Source organism: Saimiri boliviensis, chromosome 20 (assembly GCF_048565385.1).
Source record: "Saimiri boliviensis isolate mSaiBol1 chromosome 20, mSaiBol1.pri, whole genome shotgun sequence".
Classification (NCBI taxonomy): Eukaryota; Metazoa; Chordata; class Mammalia; order Primates; family Cebidae; genus Saimiri; species Saimiri boliviensis.
In genome coordinates, this window is record NC_133468.1 from 39,833,199 (window position 1) to 39,853,719 (window position 20,521).

The 20,521-nt window shown below is 47.3% G+C and overlaps 1 protein-coding gene across 7 annotated transcripts in view; it reads right to left on the reverse strand.

The window, feature by feature from the left end:
* Window positions 1–20,521, reverse strand: part of CALN1 (calneuron 1) — a 611,938-nt gene that overhangs the window by 41,464 nt on the left and 549,953 nt on the right. For all 7 annotated transcript variants that reach the window (XM_074390736.1, XM_074390733.1, XM_074390735.1 and 4 more), the window contains one exon: window positions 2,317–2,473. In XM_074390736.1, coding sequence (XP_074246837.1) covers window positions 2,317–2,473 — 157 coding nt within the window. The remainder of the gene's footprint in view (window positions 1–2,316; window positions 2,474–20,521) is intronic.

Consider the following 20,521-nt stretch of genomic DNA (forward strand, 5'->3'; position numbering starts at 1 on the left):
ATGGTAATAATGATTAGTCCAGGCACTGCATTAAGGGACTTACAATTGTTAATTAACCAATAAGCAATAATTATTTGTAATAATAAACAATTATAAACACCATATATCATAAAATTGTAAGATAATTATGATTATTATTATAATTGCTATCAATCATTACGTTAAGTATAAGTAAGCTTTTGATGAATCATTAAAGCATTTATTAATGTATAAGGTTTTGAGAAATAAAAAGGGCTTAGACTTTATATTATTTCCCAGTATAGCCTGGCCTTTCCCACGTTACTAAGATCTATGACATTTCTCTGAACAAAACACTGATCTATCAACAAAGGCTTTTGTGGAAAATGAAACGATACCCAAAAATATCCTTCCCCACACATCTCAAGAGTGCTCACGGGCAGTCGAGGGCTTGAGCTCCACAGACTTTCAGCATGGCGGCACATGGTCCGTCAGCCTGGAGCGTGGTGCACGGGGGAGGCCAGGTCTGCTGTTTTCCCAAGTTTCGGTCCCCAGTCTCTGCCCTCCTCTCCTCACCCCTCCTCACCCTTGAAAGACCCCTGCATGCCCTGCTGGAAATGGCCTTGCTGTGACCACCCCATCCTGCCCTTGTAAGATCAGTGTGACCTGGCCGGGCACGGTGGCTCACAACTGTAAACCCAGAACTTTGGGAGGCTGAGTCGGGTGGATCATGTGAGGTCAGGAGTTCGATACCAGCCTGGCCAACATGGTGAAATCTTGTCTCTACTAAAAATACCAAAAAAAAAAAAAAAAAAAAATTAGCCAGGTGTGGCAGCACACGCCTGTAATCCCAGCTACTCAGGAGGCTGAGAGAGGAGAATCACTTGAACCCAGGAGGCAGAGGTTGCAGTGAGCTGAGATTGCGCCATTGCACTCCAGCCTGGGTAACAAGAGAGAAACCATTCACATACACACAAAAAAATCAGTGTGACCCCCCTACTCCAAACATAGTCATCAATGCTACTGCCCTGTTGTCACAGCTGGGAGACCCAGGCAGCTTCAGGACCACAGCTGGATTTTGTTTGATGCACATGGCATTTTTGCAATGTTTAAATTTGAGTGACTTCAGAAAAGATCATTGTTCTCTGCTTTGCAACAGTCTCCACTACGCCCTCTCTTCCATTGTTTGCGAGCTTGGAGTATACGCCATCTCCTGTTCCCTCCTGTCACGGCCCCTAATGCTGGCTCCATGATGCAGCCGCTCAGCCCACACAGGGCTGGTGGGAGCCCGGGTTTGGAAGGACAGTCCTGGTGTCTGGGACCGGCTCAGCCCCAAGCCCACTAGCTTCCCGCCACAGCGCTCACCGGCTCTAAGGGAGACAGCCCGGAGACTGCACAACCAAATACATCCTTCCTGGTCTGTGTGACAGCTTCCCAACTATGTATACTGACTTGTTTAAATGCTTATAAAAAAAAAGAAAAAAAAATTTGGCCTCCTTAAGACATGTCAGCATTGAACAGGAAAGTCACTGATAGCCTGCCAGATGATGTTTTAATGTAATTAAAAACATTTTTTTTCTATGCACCAGGGCTTAAAGCCACTGTGATTTTTGAACTTGGAAAGAAGGGTGAAATCATTTTGCTTCCCAGGAATTCTCTACTGATTAGATTCGTTAGGTTCTTTTTCTTTCTTTCTTTAATTTCTTTTTTCATGAATCCAAGAAAAAGAAAAAAGAAAAAAGGAAGAAGAAAAAAAAAAACCCAACCTTTCGTGGGTCTCTTTCTTGCCCTCCAGAGAAGCTTATTTCTTTTGTAACTACTTGGGTAAGTTCATGAGAAGACTCTGTCCCTGGTTCCTTTTTTTGGCCAGTGCGTTTGTGAACACAGAGGTCATCCATTCCCAAGAATTCTGCGAAGCAGGTGTAATTATCCTGCTGTTTAGAGATGAGGAAACACAAGGGCAGGTTCATCCCTTGCCCAAGGTCACACAACGGACTCAACCCGAGTGTGCCGACCGGCAGAACAGGCTTTTTGCTCTGCCCCAGGCAGCCACAACCGAGAAAAGGCAAACAGCACAAAACCACACATCTCATCACACACGGACCTCAGAGAGCCTTGGGAGGAAGGACAGGGGCAATTGGAGATTCTGCAAAAAAATGTAGAATTTGGCGGAAAACGACAGAGAAAATGAAACCCATCACTTCTTAGCAAAAAAGCCTTTGAACCTCAGTCCTGGATTTTTGACTTCGGGACAAGCCACATCAGCCCGGGAGCCTGTGTGTCAACAGATTTTTCACAGAGAGAAAGTGATGCTTTGGCCGCCCCAGACGGGGAGGGGGTGGCAGCAGGGGCACCTACCTCCTTCGAACTCTGTCTGGCAGTTCCCTGAGGTCTCATTCAGGCTCTCCTCCTCGTTGATGATGATGTTCTCGATGTCCTTCATCGTTAGGTGGTCTCGGAAGGCGTGATAGAGAATGTGCTTCAGCTCTTCCAGAGTTATCCTCTGCATGTCGAACTGTGGAGACAAAGGGCAGGGGGTGGTCAGCAGCAGGCACAGACGGGACGCTGGCTTGGCCACGGCAGGCAGACCCACGGCTGCTCTGCAGAAACTCGTCTCCGTGTGTCAGGATCTCAGAGGAGCAGTGTTCCATCCCGTTCAGCTCCAAGCATACTCATGAACTTGCAGGGACTTACTGGGGCAACAGAGGGTGGAACATATTCCCTTCACTTTAGATTCTTGGAGGAAAGAAATGCCACCTCCCAGTCTGGTTTCCTATTCACCCAGCCGTGTGCTGTCGACCCTGCGTATCTCCAGAACGGTGAAACCCTTCATACAATGCATATGTCCATAAAAATTTTATAGTTTACCAACGCACTGGCAATTCCCATATTGCTTTAAGTATGTATCTTTTTTTTTTTTTTTTGAGACAGAATCTTGCTCTGTCGCCCAGGCTGGAGTGCGGTGGCAAGATCTTGGCTCACGGCAACCTCCGCCTCCTGGGTTCAAGCGCTTCTCCTGCCTCAGCTTCCCTACTAGCTGGGATTACAGGCACCCACCACCACGCCTGACTATTTTCTTTTTTTGTATTTTTAGTAGAGACAGGATTTCGCCATGTTGGCCACGTTAGTTTACAACTCCTGACCCCAAGTGATCCGCCCACCTCAGCCTCACAAAGTGCTAGGATTACAGGCATGAGCCACCACGCCTGGCCTAATTATGTATCTTTATTCAAAAAAAATTTTTAGAGACAGGGTCTTGTTCTGTCACCCAGGCTGGCATCCAGTGGTGTCATCATGGCTCACTGCAGCCTTGAACTTCTGGGCAGAAGTGATCCTCCTGCCTCAGCCTCCCAAATAGCTGGGATTACAGGCGTGAGCCCCTGTGCCTGGCCATGAATCGTGTTCTAACAAGTTAAAACCACAAGTTCAAAGTCATGTTCATGAAGAAAAACTGCTGATGAAGAGCTGCAGAGTTCCTGGTGACATCCTGCCCCTCCCCGAGAGAGGACTGCACTTCCCCACTCCATTTATATTACGTTTGCCACTGTCACTTTCTTGGCCAATGCAATGTGAGTAGAAGTCACATATGCCACATCCGATTCACAGCTTTGCGAATCATCGTGTGGTTCTAACATTGGTTCAATCCCTCTGCTATGAGAATTGCATGCCCCAGATAGGGGCTGCTCCTTCCGCCTGGGTTTCGGAATGAGGATAAAGTGGGGAGTACCTGCAGCTGAACCACGGTGGACGACTCATGTCAGGAATACCCCGTTTCGTTATGAGCCACTGAGATTTGGGGCTTGTTTGCTGCCGCAGCGTACTTAGACCGTTGCTGGTCTATGTCAAAAATAGAGAAATTGGTACATAAAACTAAGAGGCTGGTATAACCAAAATTCTAACATATGGCGTACTGGTTCCAGAGCCAGGCCGTGAAAAATGAGAAGACCTTGACCGGACGCTGGAAAGACAGAGATCCCCGTTACGCAACAGCAAAACGTTTGGTGTAACTGTTGCTTGTGACACCCGGGAGGGCAGACGGATATTGAATCCGAGTCCTGTGGCCTTAGGTAAAAAGCTTGTGAAACAAAATGCCCTGATTCACACGTGTAATTAGCTCCATCCAACAGAGCACTGCAAGGAAGAGATGAGCTCGGGACTGACTTGGCTGGTTTGCAAACCAAACATAAAAGGAACCCAGAAATTCCTGGTCTTGCAGCATTGAAAGAAGCAATTGTTTCTCTTTTCTCACAATCATCCGTGACCTTCCTATCCCCCACATTTCTCAAAGCCCCCTTTCCAAATTTCTGGGATTTTTTTTTAGAGACAAGTTCTCGCTCTGTGGTCCAGGCTGAAGGGCAGTGGTGTGGTCACAGCTCACTGCAGCTTCAGACTTCTGGGCTTGAGTGATCCTCCTGCCTCAGCTTCCTGAGCAGTTAAGGCTACAGATGTGTACCACCATAGCCAGGTATTTTAAATTAATTAATTATTATTATTATTGAGATGGAGTCTTGCTCTGTCACCCAAGCTGGAGTGCAGTGGCATGATCTCAGCTCACTGCAACCTCCACCTCCCAGGTTCAAGTGATCCTCCTGCCTCAGCCTCCCAAGAAGCTGGGATTACAGGCACACCCCATCACATCCAGCTGATTTTTGTATTTTTCATAGAGACAGGGTCTCGCTATGTTGCCCACCTCAGATTTCTAACAAGCTGGGATTATAGGTATACGTCACCACACCTGGCTGATTTTTGTGTTTTTACTGGAGATGGGGTTTTACCATGTTAGCCAGGCTGGTCTTGAACTCCTGGCCTCAAGAACTACTCTGGCTTCAGCCTCCCAAAGTGCTGGGATTACAGGCACTACACCAGAAGCAACTGTTTCTCGTCTCCTACTAAGAAGAGATCAAATAAAGAAATGCTTTATAATACAGCCCTATTAAAGCAAATCAGGGCCTCCTTAAAACATCTGTGAATGTGTTAAGTGACTCTCCTAGGAAGCCTGTTATCAAGTTTACAGAGAGGTATGTCTCAAAAATAATTGCGGATGTGGTTATTAGCATAAACTGATTGGACTCAGATAAAAATATGTCTAAGTCCTGGAGAGAACTGTTCTGGCCAGGAGCCAACAATCTTGGATTAAAAGACGCTGTAACTGTTCCAAACGTAAAGGATCTCTGGGTTTCCCAACCTTTGCGCCCAGGCAATTACAAGGATAAGCTACACGGGTCCCGGGAAGGGTGTGCTGCCCAACGCCCTCATAGGAGAAGTAGAGGAATAATGGGAAAAGACAGCGCTCCTGGGAATCTTGGAGAACAACGCCATCAAGGGTCATTCTTAGGAAGCAGAAGCATCTAATGAAAAAAAACAAAAAAACCCTCCTCGCCCCAAGGTTTTTGTCCAACAGGGTTTCAGAATTGCTCGGCGCCTCCGACCACTATGGGCGTCCCCCTCTTTGCTTTCCAGCTGGGAACGTTTCCGTGGTTGCCTGACCCTGGTCCACCGCCACATGTCAAGTGTGCGTTTGCGTCCGGCGAGGGTGGGGAGTGATTTGTCTTTTAGTTTTTGTTTCCAGACCAAGAGGGGCCACACCCAGATTTGATGAGCATCATGAGATTCTAGAGCTTGAATCTGGTGTTACAGCTGGATGGGACTTTTGGGGTGTCTCCCTGCAGGAGGGGAGGAGTGTATTTTGCAGCTGAAGAGAGGGACATGAATACGGATGAGCAAGGGTGTGGACTGCAACAGGGGCTACCGTTCCCAACTGTAACTGAGCCTTGAACAACGTGGGTTTGGATGGCGTGGGTCCACTTATCTGTGGATTTCCTTCTGCCTGTGCCACCCGTGAGACAGCAAGACCAACCCCTCCTCCTCCTCCGCCTACTGCAGGCGCAGACCACGAGGATGAAGACCTTCATGATGATCCACTTCCAGTTAATGATCTTACTTCCTCCTCCTTATGATTCTCACAATAGCATTTCCTTTTCCTTAGCTGACTTTATTGTAAGAATGCGGTGTATAAGACAGGTAACATGTAACATACGTGTCAATGCACTTTTTATACCATGGGTGAGGCTTCCAGTCAGCAGTAGGCTATTAGCTGTTAAGGTTTTGGGGATCTGGAATTTCGACTGTGCGTGGTCAGTGCCCCTCATCCCTGCTTCGCCTCAGGGTCTGCTGAGTCGGTTTCCCTGGTAGAGAGGATGGGGTCTCCTTGCCTGCTGATGTCAGGCTTTGGCCGATCGACTGAGAGAGAAAGTGACGGAAGAAACGTATGAAAGTCCAAGGAGGAGCTTCAAAGCCCCTGCGTTCCCTGCCGTTTCTCTTTTTCTTCTTACACAAAGCATTTACACCGGAGAGAGGCTGCTGCTGCGTGCTAGGCCCTGGAATGACCTGGGAATTCAGGTCACTCAACCAACCCTCAACCCTCAACCTACCCACAAAGGACGCAAGATCTGAGTGAGAAATAAACGCTTGCTGCCAGCCACTAAGACTGTGGTTTCTGCAGCGTGACTTAGCCGAGGACGAACACGAACAACAATCTTTTCAGTTACTCTGGACCAGGAGAAAGGAAAGCTTTAGACTTTTTTTTTCCCTCCCTCTCTCCATTCCTTCCTTCCTTTCATCCCTCCCTCCCTCTTCCCTTCCTTCCTTCCCTCCCTCCCTCCTTCCTTCCCTTCCTCTTTCCCCTCTCTCTTCTTTGCTTTCTTGTTTCTCATCTGTTACCCAGGCTGGAGTGCAGTGGCATGATCATAGCTCGCTGCAGCCTCAAACTCTTGAGCTTAAGCACTAGTCTACCTGGAACTGCAGGTGGGTGACACCAGACCAGGCTAATTTTTTTTTTTAAATTATTTTTTCTGTATAAAAACAGAGTCTCGCTATGTTGCCCAAGCTGGTCTCAAACTCCTGGCCTCAAGTCACCCTCCTGCCTCACCTGCTTGTCAAACAATTCCTACGTTGCTTTAACTATGCACCCCTGTTCTAACCAATTAAACTGGGATACTGAATCTTGCTGCAGGATCGAAATTACTGAAGTTCAAAGCCATTTCTATGCCTCACAGCAACTGAAGGAGAGGTGTCACGTGAGCTTGTTTCCCACATTAGAGTTTAATGACCCGAGACAGGAATTTTGACATACACTCAGGGAAAACTCATGGGACCTTGTCTCTTTATACTGGATAAGGGAACAAGGTGTTTCCCTTGGCTTTGGGGAGGAGCCTGGCGGCATGCATGAAGAGGATGACTTACAGATGAAAACGCCAAGACCCCCTGCCACGGTCAGGATGAGGAGTGGCGCGGTCGAGGCCAACAGGCTCAGAAAACGGGGAGCATTTCCTGAACAGCTCAAGAGTGTGGTGTCTGAACAAACGCTGACCAGTTGAGAGGTTTCTGTCATTCAGAAATCAGGCCAAAGGGCTGGCCAGGAGCTATGGGACGAGGAGGAAAGCTACAGACTTAAACCTACAGGTTTGGAGATCGGGCTCATGTTGTAGCATTAGGTACCTATTTAGTATTAGGACATCTCAACAAAATAAGCCGAGCAGCATTCCATGTATCTCCTATATTGTCAATACCTGTCTTAAAAGTTTGAAACATACTACTGTAAAACAGCGTGGACCCCATGCCAGCAAGCCTTTCTTCAATGAATATCTGTCCATTTCAGTTTTCCCTTTTTCTTCAATTCTGTGATGTCGTAGTTTTTTGGAAAACCAGCCAGAACTTTCTCATTGTTATTAGGATGCAACTGTGCACCTGGTCCTGCAGTTTCAATTCCATTTCTCCTTTGCCCTTTTGTCTCTTCTAGTTACGGTTTCCGTCACCTTTTTCTGTTTTAGATGGATCCTAGTTGAGTATGTGCCCTGTACATCTGCTGTCTTGGAAACCTAAGGAATTTTCCACTATGGTAGAATCCCTGGAAGGTCAGTTATACAAATATATTTATATGTATTAATTATACTATATAACCTTATCATCTTTCTCTATAAACTTATTTCTTTTTATACTACTGCATGTGTCAAGCACCATGAGTAGCATATTGAAGTCTGCGAAGAAAACTCTTTCTCCATAAATTATTCTGATAGTTCAAATACTGGTTAAACGAGGCTATTCTTTAGTGCAGAAAGATTTATATGCTAAGCCAACGAATGGTTATTGGGAACGACTGTGCCGTATACCGTGATGGGAATACAAAACCAAACAAGACATACACCCTGCTCTTGAAAGGCAAGCAAAGGAGTGATTTTAATTCCGTGTGGTCCGTGCTGGGGCAAGGAAGCCAGGATGGCTTGGTACCACCTGAGGGGCCAGTGGGTCACGGGGATTTCTGCAGAACATGCACACTATCAGAGACCTAAAGGCAAATGAGGCTGACTGCCAGGTGAGTGGGGGGAGGTTGGGAAAAAGATAAAGAGGGGAGAGGAGAAGGTCGGGTAGGCTAGGGGGCCGCCGTACCAAGGCGTGGAGTTGCAAAAGCTTGACATATTCATTGACTGACAATCTCTTGAGTTCCTCTGAGATTCGAGGAGTCAGGAGAAGGTAGGAAGGAGTGAGTGAGGACTCTGGGTGCAGCACTCATTAGAAAAGGCCTTGTCTGACATGGTAAAGAGCTTCATTGCTTTTCGTTTGTTTTTATTTTTAATTTTTATTTCTTTTGTAGAGACGAGGTCTCACTCTGTTGCCCAGGCTGGACGTGAATTCCTGAGCTCCAGTGATCCTGCCGCCTCGACTTCCCCAAATGCTGAGATTACAGGCACTTGCCACCGTGAGCAGCTTATTTAAAAATATATATTTTTGTAAAGACGGGATCTTGCTTTTTGTTGCCCAGGCTGGTCTCAAACTCCTAGGCTCAAGCAATCCTAGCACTGCAGCGTCCTGAGTGGTTGGGACTACAGACATGCACCACCACTTGTTTTTATTTATTTCTTTTTATTGTGGTAAAATATAATGACTAAAGTTTACTATCTTATTCATTTTAAGTGCACAGTTATGTGGCATTAAGTTCTTTCACACCGTCATATGACCATCACCGTTATTTCTCTCCAAACTCCTTCGTCTCCCCAAATGGAAACTTTGTACTCACTAAACACCATCTTCCCATTCCTCCCCACCTGCAACCCCAACAGCCACCATGCCACTTTTTTTTTTTTTTTTGAGACGGAGTCTTGCTTTGTCACCAAGCTGGAGTGCAGTGGTGAAATCACATCTCACTGCAACCTCCGCCTCCCGGGTTCAAGCAATTCTTCCGTCTCAGCCTCCTGAGTAGCTGGGACTACAGGTGCCTGCCACCACACCCAGCTAATTTTGGTATTTTTAGTAGAGACGGGGTTTCATCATGGCAAGGATGGTCTCGATCTCTTGACCTCGTGATCCACCTGCCTTGGCCTCCCAAAGTGCTGGGATTACAGGCATAAGCCACTGTGCCTGGCCCATGCTGTTTTTTTTCTCTGTGTCTTTGACTTTCCTAGGTACCTTATATAAGTGGAATCATACTGGTTTATTTCACTTAGCATAATGCCCTCAAGGTTCAGCCATGTAGTGTCATGGTCAGAATTCTCTTCCCTTTTAAGACGGAACAATACTCTGTAAACCAAAAATAGAATTCTAAGCCCCACAACTATCTGAATGGACCCCCCTATCCCTGCTTCTAGGCCAAGGGCATTTCAAAGTTAACCTGAAAAATGACTTCAGGTTATGATGGGAAGGGGAAATTGAACATGACTCATTATACCCTCCTCCCTTTTGGAATTCAGGCCCAAACATAAATGTTAATTAATGTTTCAATTAATTAACATTAAAACAGTGATCTTAAGCCTGACAGAACACTGCAGCCTACTACCTGGAGGCTTCGTCTGCATGATAAAACCTCAGCCTTCACAACCACTTATCGTAAGTCAGACATTCCTTTCTATTGATTCCAAGTCTTTAGACAACTCCTCAACTGCCAATCAGAATGCACCAATGACCGATCCACCGATGACCTGGAAACTCCCCACCCTCCGCCTTTTTGGACTGAACCAATGTACATCTGACATATATTAATTGATGCCTTACACCTCCCTAAAATGTAAAAATCTAAGGCGTAGCCTGGCCACCTTGGGCACATGTTCTTAGGACCTCCTGAGTGCTATGCCACACATCACTGGTCATTCGTATTCAGCTCACAATAAATATCTTCAAATATTGTTCAGAACCTGAGTGTTTTCATTGACCATTCTGTTGTATGGACATACCACATTCACAATAGACACAAAGTAGAAGCAGCCCACGTATCTGCTATGGATGTAGCTGTACGAATATCTGTTCCAGTCACTGCTTTTAACTCTTTGGGGTACATGCCTGGAAGCAGAATTGCTGAATCATATAGTAATCCTATGTTTACTTTTTTGAGGAACAGAGTCAGAGCTTGGTTTTATCTTCTGGGTATCTATGAGTTGTATTTTTATCCACTAAAAGATTTTCATCAGAGAAATTACTTGATCAAGTTTGAACCTGAGAAAAATTACCGTTTGCTGATACAAGGGCCCTGACAACCAGAGAGGAGGCTACTGAAGTAGGAGAGTCTGCGACCGAAGTGGGCTCTGGAGACAGAGAGAACTCAAGAGCTGTGTAAAAGAGAGGTTGGTAAGACTTGGCCGATCATTGTGTGTGGCCTGTGAAGGAGAATGAGCCATCCAGGAGGACGCCAGGGCTTTATGTTCAGCTGAGTGGATAGGCGTAGAAAGAAGGGTAACAAGTTAAATTTTGGATGCAATCTTTGGAGGTTCCTGAGGACAGGCCAGTAGACCAGCCTAGGATGTACTAGAATGTACAGATGCAGGTTAATGATACAGATGTGGTAGTCATTTGCATACTGATGAGGATGATGTCACCAGAAAGGATGACACCACCTGAGAAGAGTGTGTGGGGCATAAAAGCTGTGAAGGGCTGCATTCGGAGGCCATCAAGAGGAGCAGGTGGGTGGCCCCCACTACTGAATGCACAGAGTGTGGCTTTTATCATCACATTAGTCCATTTTCATGTTCTTCTAATGAAGGCGTACCTGAGACTGGGTGATTTATAAAGAATAAGAGGTTTAAGAGACTCAGTTCCAAATGGCTGGGGTGGCCTCACAATCATGGTGGAAGGTAAAAGGCACGTCTTACATGGCACCAGGTAAAAAAGAATGAGAGCCAAGCAGAAGGGGGCCATTCCTTCTAAAACCATCAGATCTCGTGAGACTTATTCACTACCATGAGAACAGGATGGGGGAAAACTACCCCATGATTCAATTATCTCCCATTAGGTCTCTCCCACAATACATGGGAATTATGGGAGCTGCAATTCACGATGAGATTTGGGTGGCGACACAGCCAAACCATACCAATCACTATACACAGTTTTTAAAAAATATTTTAGTGCTTTGCTAATGTCTTTAAAAAAACTATTTTTATATCAATACAGGTATGCTTATTTCCTCTGGTATGAATTCTGCTAAATGTTTCTCTCTCTCTCTCTCTCTCTCTCTGATACTGCTTTTTTTTTTTGGTAGTTATTGTTTTGTTTTTGGGTTTTTTTTTGTTTTTGTGTTTTTTTTTTTTTTTTTTTGAGTCAAGGTCTCTCTGTGTCACCAAGGCTGTAGTGCAGTGGTATGAACATGGCTCACAGCAGTCTTGACCTCCTGGACTCAAGCAATTCTCCCACCTCAGCCTCCTGAGTAGCTGGGACTACAGCTAATTTTCATATTTTTTGTAGAGACAGGGTCCAGCCATGTTGCCCACGCTGGTCTTGAACTCCTGAACTCAAGTGATCTGCCCACCTCAGCATTCAAAAGTTCTGGGACCACAGGTGTGATCCACCACCCCTGTTCTCTCTCTTGTTTTTAAACTTTTTAATATTATGTGTTAGAGGTATGTCTCTTACAAGGAGGCTAGAATTGGATTCTAAAGACATCTAATTTGAGATTCTTTGCTTTCCAATGGTAGAGTCTAATTCCATTTTTATATATTGTTATAAACATATTTGGCTTTTTGTTATTTTATTTCCTGCTTCTGGTTCTTATGGTTTGTTTTCTCTTTTGTATAAGGAACTTATGGACATTTTAGTTTTGATAATACCATTGGACATTTTTCCAAAACTGTAATGCACTACTTAAGCCACTATTTGTTAAATTATCAAATTCAAGAACCTAAATTGCATCGTATCATCTTTTCTTGTATGTAATAAGAAACTTGGGCCAGGCATGGTGGCTCACACCTGTAATCCCAGCACTTTGGGAGGCCAAGGCAGGCAGATCACAAGGTCAGGAGTTTGAGACCAGCCTCACCAACATGGTGAAACCCTGTCTCTAGCAGAAATACAAAAATTAGCTGGGCATCGTGGCGTGCGCCTGTAGTCCCAGCTGCTCAGGAGGCTGAGGCAGGAGAATTGCTTGAACCCAGGAGGCAGAGGCTGCAGTGAGCCGAGGTCACACCACTGCACTCCAGCCTGAGGGAAAGAGCAAGACTCCGTCTCAAAAAAAAAAAAAAAAAAAAAAAAAAAAAAGAAGATTCATAGACCTTTTATGTTCCTACCTCTTGCCGCAAGCTTTTCAGTCTTTGTAAGTTTAATTTGAGATTTATGATAACACAGTTTCTACCACTTGCATCTTTTTCTAGAATAGTATTTGGTGTCTGCATTTAATTTTGCAACAAAATTTGTAACAGTTCCTGCTACTTCATTATATTTAATTGATTTCAATCTTCAGTTCCAGGTTTTTAATAACTTTTCCTACCCTGAGTGCCTAATTATGATCCAAATATCTGCTAGAGAACTTTTAGAACTAGTTGACAATGAAACATTTGTGGATATTACGTTTTCTGTGTTCTTAGAATCCTGATAATACCTTTCTCCCCTTCTCTCATGGCAATTTATTTTGACATAAAATTCTAGAATTATACAAATTTCTTCCTCAAAGTTGTGTTGAAACTACTCCAGTTCCTTCTTCCTCTCTCTCTCATTTTTTTTTTTCTTTTTTGAGACAGGGTCTCACTCTGTGGCCCTGACTAGAGTGCATTAGTGAGATCAGAGCTCACTGTAGCCTTGACCTCCTGGGCTACAGCAGTCCTTCTGCGTAGCTGGGATTACAGGTGCACACCACCAGGTCTGAATAGTTTTAAAATGTTTTTGTAGAGATGGGGTGTATTAGTCTGTTCTTATGCTGCTAATAAAGACATACCTGAGCCTGGGTGATTTATAAAGAAACAGAGGCTTCTGCCAGGCACCGTGAGTCACGCCTGTAATCCCAGCACTTTGGGAGACCGAGGTGGGCGGATCACTTGAGGTCAGGCATTCAAGACCAGCCTGGCCAATATGGTGAAACCTCATCTTTACTAAAAATACAAAAATTAAGCAGGCATGGTGGAGATGGCATGTAGTCTGAGCTACTCAGGAGGCTGAGGCAGAGGAATCACTTGAACTCGGGAGGCAGAGGTTGCAGGAAACCAAGATCGTGCCACTGCACTCCAGCCTGGGTGACAGAGCAAGACTCTGCCCACCTCCAAAAAAAGAGGCTTAATGAGCTTAATGGACTCACAGTTCCTCACGGCTGGGAGGCCTCATATTCACGGCAGAAGATGAAGGAAGAACAAAGGGACTTCTGCTATGGTGGCAGGTCAGAGAGAGAACTTGTGCAAAGGAATTCCTCCTTACAAAGCCATCAGATCTCCTGAGACTCATTCGCCCTCACGAGAACAATACGGGAAAGACCCACCTTCATGATCCAATTACCTCCCAAGACACGTGGGAGTTGTGGGAGCTATAATTCAAATGAGATTTGGGTGGGGACACAGTCACACTATATGACGGGCGTTACCCTGGCTGACCTCGAACTCCTGGACTCAAGCAATCCTCTTGCCCAGGTGACAACCCTCTGCTGTTTAGCGTGGGGGAAGAGCCTAGGGGCTGGATGATGTATGCAGAACACGTGTTTTCTGAATGACTAAACCTGAGTCTTCTGTTTGCTCCACACGCTGGTCTCTCCTGCCTGTCTCCCCTAAATCAATGTCCCCCCAAAATCCATGAGAAGGGCAGGGGGAGCCCCCTCTGCAGGTGGACTTCTCACGTTCAGCCTCTCTCCTGTGTTACGTGGGAAGAGCAGAGTAACTGAACTTGTTTTCCCGCTGCGACAGGAACCTCAGGGGTGCCTGAGTCCCCGGGAAGTCCTGAATTCCCGGTAAGATGAAACGGCAGGCCTGCCAAGGCCAGAGCTCACTGCCGGCCGCCTGCTGCCCGCTGCCGCGCGAGGCCTTTGCTTCCTTTTTCGTACCCGACTCATACAGGGCCCTGCACAGCTGGGGGCCAAACCTCTTTCCTGCCCAGATTCGTGAGCGAGTCCAATCCCGCTTCAGCTTTCACGGAAGGTCTGGAATGAATTTTATGACACAGTTCTTTCTCCTCTGGAGGAAAGGACAGGTGGAATAGAGCCCCAAACATTTCACACCTCTATTCCTTTCTCTGCCCATCTGCAAAAGGCATTTTCCTGCGGAGAGCGAGCCGCTCGGACAATCCAGGGGTCAGAACCTCTTAACCAGGGAGTTAAGCAGGAATTGGCTGCAGTTCACCCCCACAGTAACTCCTGTTGTCTGGGGTGTCCCAACGGACTCTTCAACAGCTGGAGTCCTACATACACAGCCGAGCAATCTCACCCACTTATCTTGGCACACAGTATAAAAATACAGCCATGTTTTAAGTCTGCCTAGAGCGCCAAAGTGGCCAGGCCAAGCGAGGTCATGAGCCCTGCCGAACTTCCTTCCAGAGCCTCCTCCTTCTTCCTTGGTCCCCACCCCACACACAGCGCAGCCTCTTCTATCAAATAGCAGACACCCTCGCCAAAGCCCGGGTCCAGCCATCCACCTCCCGGGGGGTCCAGATGTGGAGGGCGGAAGATACCAGTGTAACCAGGAAGATGTCTAGAGCCCGTCTTCACGCCGAGATTTTTCCCCATACGAGGAATTAAACAGCAGGACCATGAAAGGTATCCTGAGACAGACCCCTCCCTGCCAGGAACAAAGAGCCAGGCACACTCTAGACAAGACCGCTTGGGAAGATGAGTAGTTTGGGCAAAGAAGTGGAAGATCGCTAAAGGTATTGAGAAAATGCAACATTCACGGCAGAAAACAGGGCTGGGTGCGGTGGCTCACGCCTGCAATGCCAGCACTTTGGGAGGCCGAGGCGGGCCGATAGGTCGCAGTCAGGAGTTCCGAGACCAGCCTGGCCAACATGGCAAAACTCTGTTTCCAATAAAAATACAAAAATTAGCCCTGCCTGTGATCCCAGCTACTTGGGAGGCTGAGGCAGAAGAATCACTTGAACGTGGGCAGTGGAGGTTGCAGTGAGCCGAGACCATACCACTGCCCTCCAGCCTGGGGACAGAGCGAGACTCAACGATAAAAAGCCGAAACAATGGGTGCTGGGCTCTGGATAGAGCCGTCTGGACTCCTGCAAGCCCTTCCTCATTGCTGTGAAGAGCCAGGAGGACAGAGAGAAGCGGTCCCCTGTGGTCTCTGTCCACCCCCCCGCCCACAAAGGAATCAGCTCAGTGGAGCAAGGCGATGGGGCTGGGCCACATGACTAAACCTCTGCGATCTACCCCCAGAAGGCACTGGTGGCTTAGAAAAAAGATGAAAATGCCCAATAACACCCAGATCAAGATTGAGCACCTACTGACTCCCGGTCTGGAAGAAATTTTCCACTAACAGCAAGACCGATGGAGCAGGCATGTGACTCAGACATCGCGGCTGACTTTGAAAAGCTTTGCCCTCTGAAAAAGGGCACAAGATCATTCTGAGTGAAGGCAGGAAAGCGCTTTGACCTGCCCTTGAATACCTTGGGCTGGGGCATCCCCAGTCTCCGCTCCTGACACAGCTCTGGCCCCAAACCCTAGCCTCTTGTACCAACAATCCTCCTGCTCCTCTTCGAAGACAATCAACAACAGGCCGGGTTGGAGGGGACCCCGGAGTGGCCTTCTGCTTGCCTGTCCAGCATGGGATGAAGTGACGTGTGAATCTCTTGTTCCCGCCTCTGATCTCATTTCCTACAGGTCTTGCCCCGTGTGGGGTCTCATCATTGCAACCTCTGCTTCCCGGGCTCCAGCGATCCCCAACCTCGGCCTCCTGAGTAGCTGGGACTACAGGTGCGTGCCACCACGTCCACATCATTTTTGTACTTTTTGTTTTAGAGATGGGGTCTTGCTGTGTTGTCCAGGCTGGTCTCCAACTAGGTTGTGGAGCCCAGAGATGTCTGTTTCTTATAACGCACAGTCCTGAACACCAGTGAACATCGAATGCTCAGAGGAAGAAACTGATCTCCTGTAGCCCAGAGAAAATGCCAGCCGGATACACAGAGAAACAGGGTGCAGCTGGAGCCCAGGGCACTTCACCATATGTGGCTTTTGCCTGGTCCCAGAGCCCGGGATCTGTGGAAGATGGCGCTCCCCTATGTCATGGGTGAGAGAGGGCTGCATTTCAACTTGGCGGGTCACTGAAACGAAGACCTGTGAATACAGACAACTCGCCCGGGAGCTGAGCCCACTGGTGGGTCCTCCGGCTGCAAATCTGAGAAGGGAAGCCCACAGGACTGGGCTGTCTGGATGCCAGGTGTCTCGTCCCCACCTAGACTGAGAGGCTAGATGCAGGGAGAGCTTCCTCTGAGCCAGGTGCACCGCGGACGTGGCCTCATCTAAGCCTCACCGAGGAAGCAAAGGCTACACGAGGCTCATTTTACAGATAAGCGCATCGGAGCTCGAAGAGGTTAAATAACACAGGCAAAGGTAAGAAATGACAGAGTGAGATCTAAGGCGTCAGATCGTCTGTGCACACGCATCCTGCTTCCCTCTCCAGCCAGGCCACAGGCACTCCTGCTGTAATATGAACTTGGAATTAGGGTGTGTGTCTGGCTCTCCCCGATGCTGCTGTTGACACTTGCTGGCCACATTCTACTGTAACAGGCAGGGAACTGCAGACGGACCCCAGGCTCCCATGGTCTCTGATATTTATCTTCCCTTGATGCTTTTCTTTCACTTATTCCGCAAATATATACTGAGAATCTACAAAGTGCTAGGAGCTGTTCTAGGCACTGAGGATACACCATGGCATGAGACAGAGAACAATCCCCTGTCCTCACGGAGCTTACCGGTGGCTGGGGGAGGCAGGAAATATAAGAAGTGTGTAAAATGCAATCTCAGGCCAGGCATGACTGACTCATGCCTGTAATCCCAGCAGTTTGGGAGGCGGAGGTGGGCAGATCACTTGAGGTCAGCAGTTCGAGACCAGCCTGGCCAACATAGTAAAACCCCATCTCTACTAAAAATACAAAAATTTGCTGTGTGTGGTGGCGGGCACCTGTAATCCCAGCTACTCGGGAGGCTGAGGCAGGAGACAGGCTTGAACCCGGGAGGTGGAAGTTGCAGTGAGCCAAGACTGCACCACTGCACTCCAGCCTGGGTGACAGAGCAAGACTCCGTCTTAAAAAAAAAAATTAAAAATTAAATAAATGAATAATGACTCCAGGGAAAGTCACAGTAAGAAGGTGACATTTGAGGCGGGGCATGGAGGAGGCAAGGGTGGGTCCGTGTGGATACTTGGGGGGACGAGCATTCCAGGCACAGGGACCAGCAAGAGCAACGACTAGGAGGCTGGAAGGGAGCTGAGGGCATGTGTTTCCACAATGAATATGTAGCCCCGGCAGAACCAGAAAAACGCTTCTCCTTTTAAAATGGAGATAATCACCGTGCTGAAGTGCGTTTCCTTGGGTAAAATGATAGGGATGGTTTAGGACGACAGGTCAAAGGAGAAGCCCATTAGCGGCTCTCTGCTCCCGATTTCCAGCACTACACTGATGGGAGCCATGGCCCAAATAATAGTTCACTGGGGTCTCAGCCCTTCAAGCCGGCTTGATCTGACCTGCTGGAGTGCAGAGTGTGTGAGAACTCCGGAGAACAGAGTTCCTTCTGCCCTCAAAGAAATGGGTTTTGTGACAAGCCAATGGGTGGCCCCAAAGATCCCCACATCCTAATCCCGAGAACTTAGGCATGGGTTACCTCACATATAAAAGGGGCTTTACAGGTGCCAGGGTTCACCTGGACTGTGCAGACAGACCCTGGGAAAGAAAATACCTTGGGCCCCCAAAACCACCGAGCTAAAGGGAAAATTCAAGCTTGGAACTAACTGCTCAGGGCAAATCTGCCTCCCATTCTATTTTGGAAAGACTTATCAGAAACTCAAAAGAAGGCAGCCATCTGCCTCTCACCTTCCTGTGGCCCGCAAGCCCCCTCCTTGCTTCGAGTTGTTCCTGCTTTGCTGGACAGAACCAATGGACTTCTTACATAATGCACACACCACACACACACACACACACACACACACACACACACACACATATAAAAAGCATGGAGCAAAATGAATATGTAAATATATATATATATATATATATATATATATATATATAAATTTTTTAGATGGAGTCTTGCTCTGTTGCCCAGGCTGGAGTGCAATGGCACGATCTCAGCTCACTGCAACCTCCACCTCCCAGGTTCAAGTGATTCTCCTGCCTCAGACTCCTGAGTAGCTGGGATTACAGGTGCCTGCCACCGCGCCCGGCCAATTTTTGTATTTTTAGTAGAGACAGGGTTTCTCCATGTTGGCCAGGCTGGTCTTGAACTCCTGACCTCAGGTGATCCTCCCACCTCGGCCTCCCAAAGTGCTGGGATCACAGGTGTGAGCCACGGCCCCGAGCCACAAACATTGATTGATATCTTGCCTTTCTGAAATGTATAAAACCAAGCTGTTCCCCAACCACCTTGGGCACATGTCAGGACTTCCTCAGGCTGTGTCACAGGTGCGTATTCTTAACCTTGGCAAAATAAACTTTCTAAATTAACGGAGACTTTCTCAAATTTTCAGGGTTCACAACCCTAAATGTAATCTCATAAGACTGGGGGAAAGGCAGATTTCACTAAAGAGGAGAAGGCCGTGTGAGGAAGGAAGAGAAATTGAAGTGTGTGTGTCAAGATGGGACAAGCGGCCATCCACCTTGTCACCGAAAGCCACCAAAGGGCAAGGAAATGGATTCTTCCCTTGGACCCTCCAGGAAGACATCTTGGTGTCAGCCCAAGGCAATCGATGACAGACTTCTGACCGCCAGCAATGTAAAATACGTTCCTGCTGTTGTAAGCCACAAAGTGTCTGATAATTTGTTGTAAGGGCAACAGGGAAGGAACAGAGATTGATTCCGGTTGCTGTCTATAAAGTAAAGGGCTTCTATGCCAAGTCTGTCTGGAAATAACGCATCGTCAGAAGTCCGGACACAGGGCAGGCTGTGCTTTGCTGGGGGCGGCACAGCTGCCGGACCGCCCAGTAGGCTGTGAATATGCCCCTAAAGTGGGACACAGGTGGCATTCTCAACAGGGGGCCCACTCTAGTCAATACGTGGGAGCTCTTTGCAGTCTGCACTGTCTGGGGTTGTTGACGACACGGGAAACGAACGGGGCAAAGGAAAAATATGTATATCCTCGCAGCACTCCCGAGAATAAACAGCAGCTAAAATTCCCCGCCGTGCACCTAAGAGAATGTGCCAGCGTTCTCAAGTGGTTCATTTTACGTGAGGTAGACAAGCATGTGTGATAGATCTGGGGGAAGATGAAGACTTGATGAAGAAGCCACTGTCTGTCCGCCTCTCTCTCCATCTTTTTCTACGTGTGCATGTGTGCATGAATAAGTTCTGTTCTTTTCTTTTTTGAGATGGAGTTTTGCTCTTGTAGCCAAGCCTGGAGTGCAGTGGCACCACCTCGGCTCACTGCAACCTCTGCCTCCCAGATTCCAGCAATTCTCCTGCCTCAGCCTCCTGAGTGACTAGGGTTACAGGTGCCCACCCACACGACTGGGTAATTTTCGTATTTGTAGTAGAGATAGGCTTTCACTGTGTTGGCCAGGCTGGTCTCGAACTCCTGACCTCAAGTGATCCACCAGCCTCAGCCTCCCAAAGTGTTGGGATTATAGGCATGAGCCAACGAGCCCAGTGAATGAATAGGTGCTTAGTAGGAATAAGCTGAGAAAAAGTCCGTGAACTTGATTCTTGTTCAGATACTCTCACGTAGGGGCTGTGTGACTCACTGAAAGTTACTAAACTTCTCTGTTCCTTAGCTTTCCCCTGTGAAAACCAGAGCTGCTGTTATTTATACCATGTGATTGTTATGTGGATAGAACCCTTTTTATGCCCAAATCACACATCTTCGTTTTGCTGTGGCCCACACATAAAAAGTTAAGGAGAAGCAAAGTCATTCAGTTGGTTATCGCAGAGGTAAGAATTCATCAACACCCAGACTCCACACCCAAAGCTCCTTGCTATCACTTTCATTGGCAGCTGCAGCTGTTCCGGAAAATGAATCAGCTAAGTCCTTTGCCTCCTCATGCAAATAAATGCAGACCCCGAGCTCAGGAGCTAATAGACTCATAATCTAACTAGTTCCGTCCCCTGAGGCAGGTCATTTAATAACTTGGAATCTGTTTCCTTGTTCACTTAATAGATAATCATAACGACCAAAACAATAATACGAAGA